This window comes from Equus asinus, chromosome 1 (assembly GCF_041296235.1).
Source record: "Equus asinus isolate D_3611 breed Donkey chromosome 1, EquAss-T2T_v2, whole genome shotgun sequence".
Lineage (NCBI taxonomy): Eukaryota > Metazoa > Chordata > Mammalia > Perissodactyla > Equidae > Equus > Equus asinus.
The window spans coordinates 29590790-29605938 of NC_091790.1; the positions used below are offsets into that span (position 1 = coordinate 29590790).

At 42.0% G+C, this 15149-nt stretch overlaps 2 protein-coding genes across 4 annotated transcripts in view; one reads left to right on the forward strand and one right to left on the reverse strand.

Moving 5' to 3' along the window:
* Window positions 1-1385, forward strand: part of PLG (plasminogen) — a 45821-nt gene extending 44436 nt beyond the window's left edge. For both annotated transcript variants that reach the window (XM_044761505.2, XM_014858362.3), the window contains 2 exons: window positions 191-336; window positions 968-1385. In XM_044761505.2, coding sequence (XP_044617440.1) covers window positions 191-336; window positions 968-1129 — 308 coding nt within the window. In that variant the 3' untranslated portion in view covers window positions 1130-1385. The remainder of the gene's footprint in view (window positions 1-190; window positions 337-967) is intronic.
* A 614-nt stretch (window positions 1386-1999) lies between these two features.
* The window catches only part of SLC22A3 (solute carrier family 22 member 3), a 94972-nt gene continuing 81822 nt past the window's right edge, over window positions 2000-15149 (reverse strand). For both annotated transcript variants that reach the window (XR_011493319.1, XM_014858359.3), the window contains 4 exons: window positions 11953-12061; window positions 11061-11173; window positions 7410-7509; window positions 2000-3569 (listed from right to left, as the gene is read on the reverse strand). Coding sequence is in view for 1 of the 2 variants with exons in the window: in XM_014858359.3 (XP_014713845.2) it covers window positions 3491-3569; window positions 7410-7509; window positions 11061-11173; window positions 11953-12061 (401 nt within the window). In the remaining variant the exon portion in view is untranslated. The remainder of the gene's footprint in view (window positions 3570-7409; window positions 7510-11060; window positions 11174-11952; window positions 12062-15149) is intronic.

Sequence of the window (15149 nt, forward strand, 5' to 3'; positions counted from 1 at the left end):
TATAATGTTCATACTTTCAAAGTCAAAAAGAAAAAACAAAGGGATTCTAGTAGTATTGGGAACTGACTTCTTGTTTCATCCAACCTCATAAACAAACAAGAGATCTGTCATTGCTGCTCTGTTTTCTGGAATTTTCCTCGTGGACCCGTTTTAGATCCAGTAACCATTCCTCTAATCTTTTTAAACCCAGACTCCTCTAATGCTGGCGTCCTCAAGGAGGCACAGCTGCCTGTGATTGAGAATAAAGTGTGCAACCGCTATGAGTATCTGAATGGACGAGTCAAATCGACTGAACTCTGTGCTGGACATCTGGTTGGAGGTGTTGACAGTTGCCAGGTAAGAAAAGACGGAAGAGATCAAAGTTTATTTTGTGCTGGCCTGTCTTGGCGCCTTACCCATTTCAGCCCCAAAGTGGCAAATTCAAGAAAGATTTGTCACTCACAGGCCACAGTCTACCTGTTGCCCAGACAGCCTTCAGGTCTGTACCTGAATTCTGATTCAGATAGCCTAAGGTGATTTTCTGTGCCTCGAGTCCCAGATAGGTTGTAAGGAGTGGTTAAGTACCATGACTGCCCCAGGTAACACACATTCCTGAAGGATGCTGATGGGTGGGGCTCCGGTGGTGGCCTTCCCAGTAGGGAATGGGGATAGAGTATAGGACAAAGGGCAGGTGCACCTCTTTTATAATTGTTCTTGGGGTTACCTGCCTAAGAGAAACCCCAAGGCACAGTATTCACAAGGGATTTTTTTTCCCCCAGGAAAGACTAATTGTGTGGTTTTGTCGAATATACTTTGCTCAATCCTGGAGTGCCACAGATGTTCAAATGATATGAATAAGTTCCTTTCTGAGGGGAAAGGAATGTTCAAATACTGGGAAAACTTGCATTTGAATAATAGAAGGATGACATCCCATAATAAAAAGATGGCAGTTTAATCCTCACCTGGCTTTTCTCCTTCTTCTGTTTAGGGCGACAGTGGAGGGCCTCTGGTCTGCTTTGAGAAGGACAAATACATTTTACAAGGAGTCACTTCTTGGGGTCTCGGCTGTGCACGACCCAATAAGCCTGGTGTCTATGTTCGTGTTTCAAGTTTTATTAATTGGATTGAAAGAATAATGCAAAGTAATTAATTGGATGGGAGACAGAGTGAGGCATCAACATATCTAGAAGCTGGCACATGGGTAGGGAATTTAGCATGCTCAGAAATAATTGACAGTAATCAAACTGAGACACTGTACTTAGCTACCATGTACTGCCAACCCTCAACGTTTTTTAGTATTACTGTGGATAAATTTTTCCTGTCCATGGACCGCTGGATTCTGTAATAATAAGGCATCACAGCTATGACGTTTGTTGAAAATAAACTCTGTACTTACTTTGATTGAATTTTTTCCATCTTCTTTGTTTTCCTGTTCTTTATTTATCTGGCCAATTTTCAATAAATTAACTCTAACAGACTTAACTGATTTCGCTCTTTCTCATAAAGGATAGTTGTATAAATGACTAAAAGCCTGCAAGATTGTAGAGAGAGCAGAGAAATCCTAGTAAGTCACCCATATATTTACCGTGTCAGCAAAAGATGGCTGACACACATCTTTAATTTCTTTATTTCGGGCTCTGAGATGAATGTTTGCAAAGCTGCAACGTTTATGGGGAGTCATGAGAACAAATTCTATTCCTGGGAATGAAATCTGTACTGTTGACTTGACTTTAGCCCAGCACAGGAGACGCCGGGCAGGGTTGGACCTCAAGAAGTGAACCGGGCAATGGCAGTGTAATACAAGACCAGTTAAGAGTCCGAATGTTATTCTGGGTCCCCTTTGAGTCTAGGAACGGTGCCAAGCACCTGTAAAGGAACGATGAACATATGTTGACGGTGGACCAAGTAATTTCCGTGGTTAATGGGCTGCATGGGTATGCACCACACGCTGACACACGGAAATTGTGTTTTAGAGTGACACATGTTCAAAAGCAAGAGAAAGGAGGAACATTGATTTTTCTTGACAATTTCAAATTTTTTATTCTTAGCAGAACCAAAATATCAACTCAAAATGCAAGTCAAATGTGATAGTATCAAGGAGCGACAGTCATCTTCCCGCAAAGAGAAATGCAAAGAAAGCAAAAATGCAAGAGTGCATGGATAAGGGAGAATGCAGCATTACATCCTCCAAGGGCATCTTTATTTATTTATTTATCGAAAAGTAAACGTTCATACTCAATTCTGATGTGCTTTAAGGATGAAAAAGCTTATTTTACAATCAGCGCACACATCGTGTATGTTATCATGTGTTCACATAGGATTTTGTTCCTCCTCGGAAAGATTTCCCTTTGGTGCCCGTTTTGCCCGTCCACACAAAATAATTCATTAAAAAACTCTGCACGAGATATATACTGAATCTGAAAATATAACAAATATAACATAGAAAGCAGAACATCAGAAAAAGATAGCATATTTGTACTTAAGCTCCACATTTCAAAAATCTCAGTAACAAAAACATATCAAATCCCTTATTAGTATCTACAAAGTCACTTAAAAGCTTCTGCTAATTCTTTTAAGCATGGATACAATTGACTTTTTTTTTAAATTAAAATGCAAGCTTCCTCCCCAGACAAGTTAAAAGTGTCAAGGTTGAATGAAAACTGTCCATGTTTTTCACTCTTGACCGTGGACAGCATCATAGAACTTGACTCACAAATGTAAGATAAACATCACTTTAGGATTAAAATCCCAAGACCCATGAAATCATAATCCATGGGTTTTGTTCAGTAAAGAACTAAATATGTGGCTCAAGATGTCCACTAAAGGAGGACCAAAACTATCCTGAATTATCTCAGGACCAAACCTGATTTTATAATAATAGAGCCAACTCCTCAAATTGTACGGCAGATTTGTTCTTACTTATGGAACGAGGCCAGACATGCCCGAAACCTCAGACGCTACAGCGGCTTACAGAGCTCAAGGGGAGAAGAGAAAGCAAAGTGCCATGTGGCCCAAGGTTCTTAGATTCAGTCTCTTCTTTAACAGGATTTCCAAATCTTCATCCTCTCTGGAATCTTCAGAACACTCAGTTCAGAGCCTTAGTTCCTTGATTAGATTTGCTCAACCCATGTCTGTACAGTTTTCCCAGATCCTTGATTTGCATGTCCTGCATTCTTGATGGAGCTGGCATGGGAATCTGATGGGGTCTCTCTTGTCCCTCTGTAACCGAATGGATCCAAGACACTGCTTCAACGTAAGAAAAAACCTCAGGAGAAGCTGCGCACACCATAGGCTCTTTGCTAAACCAGCCACATATTCTGTTCCCAGAAACTTCGATAGCACGATAAATCTGAATTCATCCAACATTATATAAAAATACTCTGGAGAGCTTGAATGTCTGTACAGTATTAAAAACACCTGGAGCTGCACAGCTCAATGCAGCGGAAATAGACACACGTCTCTGCAAGGCACGTCGGTTCCTTGGGGGATCAGCCTGAGTAGCGCCTTCCTTTCATCTTTGGGAGGGGGCCTCATGGTGAGAGCGGGAAACTTGGGTTTTCTTTCTCCTGCCACATTTATAGGAACGTGGACTAACAAAACAAAGGAGAAAAGAGAAAGTCCTTAGGAAAGATTATGCAACTAGTAGAAGGAAGTGTTCTTGTTACTACTCAGTACAATAGTTGGTTTTGATGAGAAAGACTTAGAGGTAAAACTTATAAAAACCAAACTCAATAATAACAAAAAGACCTGTCTCCAGGCTCATTTTTTCCCTGCTTTCAGATCCTTGGCAGGAGTTAATTAGCATTACACTATGTAAGTTCTTTATGATTTTCTACTGAGTAACAGATGGTTTGGAAATGAAAAGAAAGCAGAAATGATATAATGATTCAGTACAGTTTTAGAAGAGAAAATGTAACAGGTTTCAGTAATTTGGGGCTAAGTAGTTTTTTCCCAGAGTAAATGACTATGGAATGCAATTAATGTGCTTAACGTGTAGAACCGTAAATCATCCTTTTACTAGATTTGTTTTTCAAGGGTAGGGATTAGGCATAATTAATTAATTTACCTAACTTTTTATTATGAAAAGTTACAGACATAGAAAAAATTAGAAAGAGCTTGCGTACCTTGAATTTTTGTTGGTATATTTCTTTATGTGTATATGTATTGGTCGGATATTCGTTTTCCCTGCACACCATTCAGATGCCCCTGTACCCTCCAAAATTCCGTCTCTCCCAATTGGTTAACTCCAATTTTAATACGACTGAATTGGTAAAAGAGTCTTGACCTCAAATCACTCTTTCTTTCTCCATTTTTCACTGATGAGTTTGAAAATCTGAGCCCTGACTGGTTTGGGAATCAAGAATGAATGCATCGTTCTACTTAAAGATGCGGCAGAATATGGACTACGGCTCAAAAGAAAAATGCAGCTCCTCTTGCTGGAATACTGGCTCAGAGTGCATTCATCAGCCAGGACAGCAAAAGTGATGGAAGAGGAGGCCGCATCACTAAGCATCTCGAAGCTGCAATGATATATCCACAGCCTCGTGCCACCCACAGTCAGCACTGAACCCTTTGCTTTTGACCTTATAATCCTGGCCAGGATACTCTCCTGGGTATCCCAGCCCTGAAACAGGTTCTTTAGGGCACATCAGCCTATGAGAAGTTACCCTTAAAGTCTAGATATTTTGTTTGATGACAATCCTATTTCCTTCCTCACCATTTTCCTCCGCTTCATTTAACCTTCTTGAATATTCTCCTTTCTCCTGGTCTTCTAGCGCCACTGCGATTGGGGTGACAGGAGATAGGACAACCCCCACCCTGACCTGGCCCCCATACCTTGACACAAACCAAGCAATTGTCTGTGATGATACAATTAGCAAAACGTTTCTCCTTTCTGGATGAAGTAAGACCTTATCGTGGTATAACACTCAAGAGGACCACACACAGTTTCAGTACTTCTCATGTATTTCTTTTATTAACTTAATTTTGGTTTACAAAATAGCAGTGTCTTAAAGAGGATCTTCCACCTCGCCCCAAACTTCAGGGGGTTCTAGGGGAGAGGTAGGTAGAGCTTTGGGTGAGGAACAAGGCATTGCTTTACTTCCAAACAAGCATAAGAAGCTTGTTCACCGGGCAAACGTCTACCGGTCCCTTGATTGACCAGTCCTGTTAGAAGTCAGCCACTGGGATATGAGCTGGTGGTTTGATTTTGAGTACACCGATAGGCCTTTCTTGGGAAAGTTCTGGGATAATTAATCAATCTTATTTTTCAAAATAGCATCAAGAAATAGGACAATGAAATCACTTTAAGTTTTGAAGGTCAAGCAAAATAGTCAGGAGACACTGAGCAATGGCTGCCTAGGAGGGAGGGAGATGGTACCTCCTTAAAAGAGGATGTGAAGGAGGATACAAAAGAGGATATGAAGGGAGAAACTTCTGATCTTGCCAGGGGGACCCTCACTATTCAAAGAAAATTCATAATCAAGCAGGAACACAGCATAAAATAACAAAACTACACAAAACAATGGAGTCACACTTGCACACCAGACAGTCTTAATCTCAGTCTAGCATGGAAAAGTTGTGAAACTTTTCTAAGTATAGATTTCCTAGGACATAAAAAAGTGAAGATAAGAACTTCTACTGCACAAAATCCTGTTGAGTGTTAAATGAAATGACATATGTGAAACCATGGATCACATAAGTACCTAGAAAATGTCAGTTTCTACTCTCTTCCCAATCTACAAGTGAAGAAGAAAACTGCCAGGAGGTCACTAACATTTCAGTCTTTTTATAATTTTTTTTTTTTTTGAGGAAGGTTAGCCCTGAGCTAACATCTGCTGCCAATCCTCTGCTTTTTACTGAGGAAGACTGGCCCTGAGCTAGCATTTGTGCCCATCTTCCTCTTCTTTTTTTATATGTGGGACGCCTGCCACAGCATGGCTTGACAAGTAGTGTGTAGGTCCACACCCAGGATCCAAACTGGCAAACCCTGGGCTGCCAAAGCAGAACGTGTGAACTTAACCACTGCGCCACCAGGCCAGCTCTGTATAAATATTTTTGAAACTTTTTTTTTTTTAATTTAGAGACCCAGACCCTTAATTTCCAGGTCATTATTTAGAATAATATTTTTATTTTTAAAATGAGCTGTTAAATTATTTTTAAAACTGCACAAATAATACGAGACCACATGTTGTAATTTAAAAAATAGATCAAACACTACAACATTGTACAGAGTAGAAAAGTGATGCCCTCTCTTCTGAACCCCGCCCTCTTCCCACTCATTTCTGTCCCCAGAGGGTAACATATTATTTTAGATTTTTTCCTATACATTCTCACATTCACGTTCTCTACTCCTATCTCTTTATTATGGAAAATATCAGAGAAACTTAGAAAGAATTTGTGCAATGTGCATTTTTGTTGACTTAACTCTTCCTGTTTGCATATTGGTTGGGTACTATCTCTCCCTGCCCACCATTTAGATGCTCTTGTCCAAAACTTATCTCTCTCTTTCCCCATCTTCTTTCTGTCTGCCTACCTATCTCTATCCTCTATCTATCTATCTATCTATCTATCTATCTATCATCTACCCATCTCTATCTATCTATCTATCTATCTATCTATCTACCCATCTCTATCTGTCTATCTATCTATCTACCCATCTCTATCTATCTATCTATCTATCTATCTATCTATCTATCTATCATCTACCCATCTCTGTCTATCTATCTATCTACCCATCTCTATCTATCTATCTATCTATCATCTACCCATCTCTATCTATCTATCATCTACCCATCTCTAACTATCTATCTATCTATCTATCTATCATCTATCTCTCATCTCTCTCTGTCTATCTATCTCTATCATCTACCTATCTCTATCTATTATCTATCGCTATCTATCTATCTATCTATTTTCCCATCTAGCTACAGAGAGGGATTACTTTTCATTTTATTTTTTTAACAGCTACTATAAAATTGTTCAGTGACTTTTCACTTCGCAACTGATCTTGAAATCCCATGTCATTGCATATAGACATAACTCAATTCTCTTCATCTCTGTATAGTAATCCATATTATGAATCCATGATCATTTTCATAATCGGTTTCCTACTGATGCACATTTAAGTTACTACTACTATGTCAAATCATCAGTTCTTTTCCTTTAGATGGCTTTTGAATTTTAACACTTTATTTGGAAATGTTTCCCTCTTCATAACCAAGTTTAAAAAACAATACATATACTTTTCCAGCCTTGTGTTTATTTTTTACATTAACTTTTTAAATCTACTTTGAATCTTTTGCTAAGGATGTGAGATGGAGATTTAATATTATTTTTTCCCCATGGTATCCAATTTTTTCAATACCATTCTTTCTCCAGTGGTTTGAAACACCACTTTTCTTTAGGATGCGCTGAATTTTGTACAATACCTGCCAAGTTTTTCTACATCATCCACTGTCTCTGGCAAGGCAATGCCCTTGGTTTCAGGCAAAAGCATCACAAGAGCCCCGCAGACGGATGCCAGGATGCCTAGGGAACAGGGAAAGGCGTTACGGTACAAGGACCACACGGCCGGCCCCCAGCCCTCCCCTCTTACTCAGGAAGCCACTCTGCTCACCAACACTAACCAGCCCTCAACAGCAGCAACCCTGTGGTCACCCTAACCAGTGCTCCAGTTTTCCTTTGCCACAATATTAAATGCTCTCTACCTTCCTCAAACCCCGTGCAGTCCCATTACCCCAGTACTCCTGGCACACATTCATTCATTCACTCATTTAACAACTGTTTCCTGAGTCCTATGTGACAAACATGCAGAGAAGACCTCACCAAGAGGAATCCCCTCAGCTTCCTTTTACTGACAGTAGGGCTTCGCAGCTTTCTCTCCCTCCCTGTCCTCCTTCTGTCAAGTTACACTGTAAGACTTGTTCCCAAGTGCCATCTCTTGGAGTCTTCTTGGGCGCCTCACTATAGTGACGGATCCTATCTCTCCAGCCCCTTTAGTCCATTGGTGGAAGCACTGGAACATACTCAACTCTTCCCTCTTTAAGGACCCTTCCATCAACCTCACATTGTCCTCCAGTTACCATCCTCCCTTTATCCCTTCTTCAGAGCTGAAATTCTTGAAACATCACCCTCTCCTATTTTCTACACATCTTCATATCCTCGTGGTATGTGGGAAATGTTTACCAACCAGCTCTCCAGAAAATAAAGCCTTGATTTGTAGCATCTGCCAATTTCCATGGCGTAAATACTCTCACCATGGACACTGGAAGCTACCAACAAGACATCCCTGAAGGAGGCATTGGGAGGAGAGGCGCAGTGGCACTCTGTTATACAGAATTTCCATAACAGTAAAATGTAAATAAATTAGGCACTGATGAGTTGTGAGCATTTATTACCTCTGCTTTTAATATATTTTATATATTTAATGTTTAATGATGGCAGTGTTTAACAAGAAAATTCTTCAAAATTTAACAATTGGCCCTGGTGGGCCAGGGTGAGCCAGCACCAGCACCACTGAGCATCAAATCCCACCTCCACCTGCTCTTATCTGGGTTCTGCCCAGTGTCCTTCCTGGCCCTGCTCCAGCCAGATCACCAGGTACCACCTGCCATCAGATCCAGTGACACTGCTTCTCTGTCCTTGCTGCCTGTCCTCCCAGCAGCACTGGCTGCTGGTGGACACCCACCCTCCACTGGCTTGCCTGCTCCACGCTTCCTGGTTTCCCTCCTACTCTTCTTGCATCTCTTCTCACCTCCTCCATCGGCTCCTCTCCCTCTGCTTATGCCTGACTCTCTGTCACTCCTCAGGGCTCTGTCCTGGGCCCTCCCCTTCCCTCTCACTCTGCCCTATTTTCTGGGAGGTCTCGGTCACTGTCATACTTTTGATGGTTATCTACATTTAGATGGCTTCCAAAGCTTTAGAGCTGGGCCACACTTCTCTGCTGAGCTCAGCTCATCAAAGGCTATAGCCGTCTCATGGTTTCAACTTGGATTTCTTACAGGCACCTCATACTCCAAATGGCCCAAAGAGAATCCCCCCCACGTTCTCCTGCAGACCTGCTCCCGCAGCGCTCACTAAACCGGGCCTGGCCATCACCTACAGTTTCCCCAGCCAGGAGCCTGGGCTTCCCATCTCCCCGCTCCCTCTGGTCCTCGCCCAGTCAATCATCCTGTCTTGACAATTTTACTTCTAATATACAGTCACGCGTCACTTAAGAAGGGGGACACATTCTGAGAAATGTGCCGTTAGGCGATTTCATCGTTGTGTGAACATAATAGAGTGTACTTATATGAAACCTAGATGGGGTAGCCTACTACATACCTAGGCTATACGGTACTAATCTCATGGGACCACTGTAGTATATGCAATCCATCATTGACCAAAATGTTATGCGGCATGTGGCTATATTTCTTGAATCTATACTGCTCCCCATTCCCACTGTCATCACCTCAATCCGAGCCTTTATGATCTCTTACCTGATTACAACAACATTCTTTTAATTGTCTCACACTGGCCTTGTCCCCCTCCTAATCATTTGCATACGTGCCATCAGAGTCATCTTTCTGAAATGCAAATCTAACGCAGTCAACCCCAGCTTCTAACTCTTCACTAGCATCCTACTGCCGTTTGGATAAAGAGCAGACTGACCCTTCACACGTCCGATAAGACATCTGGTGATCTGGCCCAGCCTACCTCCCCAGTTTCATCTCTCTTCAGGCCGCCCCTCACATACTACATTCTGTCCTTTGACTTCCTGGCTGCCACAGAACCGCTTCTTCCTCTCGCTCTAGGCCCTCCACCGCCTGGAGTGGCAGCCCACACTCCTCATGTGGATAATTTCTACTCCTCTTCAGATCTCAACCTAGACATTGCTTCCTTCCTCCCCGACTTTCTCCCCTTGACTAACTGGGGTCAGGAGTCCCTGTGATGGGCTCTCACGGCACCCCTTACTTTCAGCATTTATCACACTCTATTGTGACTGATTGTGTGGACACTTGGCTCTCTCTGTGAAGGAAGGGCCTGCACTATGGCACGCATACCCAGCTTAACCAGCACTCATTGCAGCCCAGGCTGTAATCCTGAATGTCTGGGTTTCTAGACCACTCTGTCTTGGTTGAACAATGGCACTCTCTCTGCTTTTTCACGCTGGCCACAGAATCAACACTGAGCTTGTTTATCAGATCCCATGAAATAACTTGAGATGACCTTTCATTGAATTCACTGGCATCAAATGGTCAGCAGCTGACTCGACTGTCCCTAGTTAGCACTGTTAAATGATTTTTGCGTTACGCAGGATGTATAACCTTGTGGACTCAATGTTTTCATTGTAGTTTAGACTGCTGAGCAATGAATGAAAGACATTCTCTACTAGGAGTAAGGAGGTGGGGGTGGAGGGAAGGTAGGTGAGAAAGGGGCCAATTTGTATGCTTTCTTGCTGAGGAGGGTAGAGGGGTGTGAGATCCAGGGAGAAAGGCTGGAAGAGCAGTTGAGAAGCACTGGACTCCAGTACCCGAAGGCCCCTCCCTATGCTATGGTTCTATCCGTCAGTGAGTTCTTTGAAGACTGGAGGTAGGAAGGAGGGTGAACTTGAGGGGCATGACAGAGGTGACGGTACATGTGCACAGGATTCTGCGTCCTCTGTTCTTTCAGCACAGCATGTTCAGCATGAAAGTAAATGAAGACATGATATTGATAGACAGAGAACACTTAACAACACAATTACTTTTTGGGCTTGTTTTTAAACATACGGAAGGTCCAGTTTGGTCCCCTGAAAATTATTGGTTCTGTTCCCAAACATCATAAAAGAGTTCCACAGTGTTTGATTTTAACTCAGAACCTAAACAAAGAAAGCCAGACTAGAACGCTGCTCCTCAGACCCCTTCAATACAAAGCCAATTAAAATCGTTTAGGGTTTCACGTTTCATTGTAATCAGCTTGGCTCCTTAAAACTGAAACAGTTGTCACATGAAGATGAATGGATATCATTAAGATCGAACCTAATAATCATTACAGAGTCCTATTAATGCAAAGAATGTAGATGAAAGCATTTAAGCCCAGTATATAAAGTGTGTTCTTACCAAAGATGATGAGAGGTAGTTCCAGCCAAACGGCCGCCAAGCGGAAGAGCAGAAATGGGGCGATGATGCCCCCAAAATCACATAAACCTGAACAGAGCGAAACTCCAAAGTTTCTGCAGAATAAAAAGTTGTCTTATGTGAAAAATATTTAAATAAATTCAAGATAAGTAAAATCTTCAGATATATAAGCAACAAAGAAATTGTAACAAAATTTTCCATTTCTATCTTTTTTAACTGTGAAAATGACTACTCTCATACTCTAAGCAAACCATTTCCATTCTGCACCATTTGGCACGTGGGTAAATGGGGAGTCACAGCGAGAATCACGAGGCGGTCTACAGTGTTGGTGGAAATGGTTCTTCCATCAGCGGCTGACTACCCAGCACACTCTGTGACACTTGGGTGTCGCCTCAGCACCCCAGCTTGACAGTAAGGTGTGCCCATGAATATTCCCTCAGGAAAGGAGGCCAATTTGCATTAGTCCACACACACTGTTTCACTTTGTCTTTCATTAATCAGCTGCTCACAGCTGCAAGACGTGGAATGTGGTCAGAACAGAAGCTGTAGCCTCAAAGAAGGATAATGCTGATGAAGTCATATTTAACCCACATCCAAGCAAGTGCACTAATCAGGTTTCTGATTCCAAGTCTGTGCCATCCCACAAAACCATGGCTGAATATAAAGATATCGATACTAGAAGTGCTTCTGTCAAAACTGCGGAAGATCGCAAGGCAGAAAGCAGCTACAACTCAAAGCATATCTTCTTCACTAGCTGCATTCAACCCAGGCCAAACATATCACCAAGCTAAGGAAACCATTTCGTGGTTTTTAGGTCAAAACATTTGGCTGCAGAATTACTTAGGAGAAACCATGACGTATATGTTGGAATTACCGTAAGGTTGTTGGGTACAATTCTGAATTTACCAAATAAACAATTTCAAAGGCTATGGTTATCCCTAGTCTTCCCAAGGTAGCAACTGTGGTCCTCAACCATGGAATTCCTGCAAACACAGAAAGTTTGGAAGAAAGAGTTAGGGAACTGCTTTCAATAACATTTTACAGAACAAAAAAGGCATTTGCTTAGTGATTTCCCAGCCCTAAGTCTTTGCTAATTATAAGCACAAATGATAGATACCTTCTAATATTGTAGCCAAATTTCAACAGCAACAACCACCTCAGGATGACAGCTAAGATTAAGTGTGCTAGCTGCCCTTCTGAGCATGTTAGATTATAGAAATACAATCCAAGAACTATTTGTTGTGCAGCCGCTTCATTGAAAACAATGTTCCAGGCATTGCCTTCTTACAGGGCCTGAGGACACCAGACTTTCATCTGGAAGGTGGTCTTCACTGTGCCCGTGAGAACCATCCCTGCAGTCTGGTGCCCACCTGTCCTCTTTGTCCATACTCCATAGTGATTACACACAGAATAGCAGTTCCCAACAGACCAGGAAAAACTGGACATGAAGCTGACTTTGGTTTCTAGAAAGTAGCAAGTCTTTAAGGACTGGGATCCATGGAAGGAGACATCTATGCCGGGTGTAATCTACAGGGTGTATGTCATTCATCGCCTTCCTCATCCCCGTCTTGCTACTTCCCCCAAGAAATCATCCAGGAGGAGGCAGATTCTTAAATTCTATTGGTTCATTCATTTAAAAATGAACCATTTTAGGGCTGCTCTGGTTGTATGAGGAAACTCTCCTTTCCTCCATTGTAACTAGTGTAAAATGTTGGCAGTTCTGTATTAAATGCTTCCTTTCTTTTACATCGTTTTGTTTGTTTTACTGAGGAAGATTCACCCTGAGCTAACATCTGTTGCCAACCTTCCTCTATTTTGTATATGAGTCACCACCACAGCATGGCTTGATGAGTAGCGTGCAGGTCCTTGCCTGGGAACCAACCCCAGGCTGCCGAAGCAGAGCATGCTGAACTTAACCACTAGGCCATGGGGCTGGCCCCTTTTCTTTTGTGTTTTAAGGGAAGAAGGAGTAAACCATTTTTCCTCTAAAAAATAAGTGCTCTAGATTTCTTAAGAGTTGTGCAATTTGTGCCATCCCTTCCTAGCAGACCCAGTATGAGGACATATGACTGCATGAACAAGAACACACCTGCTCTCCAAGGCACAGCTAAAGATCTTCGGTATATGTCTGACTTCCATCTTTGAAACCTTTCCCTTTCCTACTCAGACTTATTTATGCTTACTCAGCACTAAATGGTCCTCTTCTCTTCCAGGAAAATAACTGCACTCTCCTGAATATATAATTTTTTAGTGGAAAAAGAGGCCTGAATGAGAAGGATGAAAGAAGAGACTCAAGCTCAGTAGATTTGTGCATGTTCTCTCTAAAGAATATTCAACAAATAAAAAAATGCTAGGGGCCAGCCAGGTGGTGTGGTGGTACAGTTCACGCACTCTGCTTTGGCAGCCCAGGGTTCAAGGGTTTGGATCCCAGGTGTGGACCGACACACCACTCATCAAGCCATGCTGCGGCAGCATCCCACATACAAAAAATAGAGGAAGATTGGCACAGATGTTAGTTCAGGGACGATCTTTCTCATCAAGGAAAAAAACAGCTAAAACTGACTAAAGAAAACAATTGCCTAGGAGGGCGAGCAGAGAAAACAATGGTTCAAGAATCCAGATCACAGCTGGGAGGCCCCAGTTCACTACATTTTGATCGCAAACTGGCCGAGGATATCCTGGTGAACTTGATGTTTTTCCCAGATGAGAACACCTGTAGCCCTCACATTAATAGTTACACCACAGAGTGAGGAGTATCAGAGTTACGCTGATGCACTGGGCTGCCATCTGCTCTGGCATGGAACAGTTGTAAACATGTGTTTTACTTAGGCTTTCTTTTTTCATTAAGGCCAGGGAGGGGGACCAGGAAATGCATTCCACCCCTTCCTTCAATGAGCAGGTGGTACAGTGCCAGGTGCTGGGGAACGGAAAGTGGGAGCTGTTGCCCAGATTCCCTGGGTCCCAGCCCAACTGGGCAACCTCTCAGGCTGCAAAGAAGAATGCCGCCTGCTACCGTGGAAATAACTTGACTATCCACGTTAGGTTCCTAAATTATAGTTTTTTTCTACTGAGTCAAGAGTTCTCTTTAAATGAGTCCCACAGACAACTTCAATGACAATTTAAGTTTACAACTGAGGCTAAGACTCTTTGCTGGAAAGAACCAAACAAAACAAAGAAACCAAATTAAAACACACACACATACCATGAAAAACACATGTGGTTGGCTCAGTGAACACAGACAAAGAACTAGTTAATTCAGAAAAACATTCATAAAGTGCTGTCAAATTGGTACCCTTAAGGATCCTCATGCCAGATGATGGATCCTACATGCTGGCCTTAATCTAAGGACTCAACTCGTCCCAGTCAGTAGAGGCCAGTATCTAACCACATTGGGACAGAGATTTTGTTAAAATGTGTAAAAGAAGAGAGATCCCAAAGGCTATGTACTGTTCATTTACTAAAGAGAGAAATGAAACAATTTATTAGGAAGGGTAAATGATGTGGGAATATTATGTAGGCACACAAAAACTTTTGATCGTTCCAGTAATATGCTAAGTTTATCTTGGAGTGGCAATACACATCTTTTTCTAACAGTGACAAAAAAAACCCACGAGGCAATTTAAAGACGAGTGCTGAAGCTGAATCTGTCCTCCATAGTCATGAGAACACAGAAAGGGGGTCACGCTGAATGGAGATTCGGTCAAGCTGGTAGAGACTATTGGGATAATGACTCAATTTTTGAAGAAAGGACGCAGGGTTTTAAATAAACACAATTTTGCAGCTCCTCTGAACGTACCATCTGTTCTGAGTTCTCAAATAAAATTTAGTGAAAATGCCTAATAGAGATATGGAAATTAAGACACATGGACTCAGTTTTCACTAAGAGAGAAATAAAAGACAACTTTTTCATTTCAAAAAGAAGACTTACCCAAAGTGCAAGGTTTGGAGCCATCCTAAATAAACTCAAATTAAAGATGGTGGATGGGGATGGATACAGAAAGCTCTTTATTTTTCAGACTCTAATGAGAGTTCAAAAATTTGGGTCAAAAGCAGTGAGTCTTAGATGAGAAA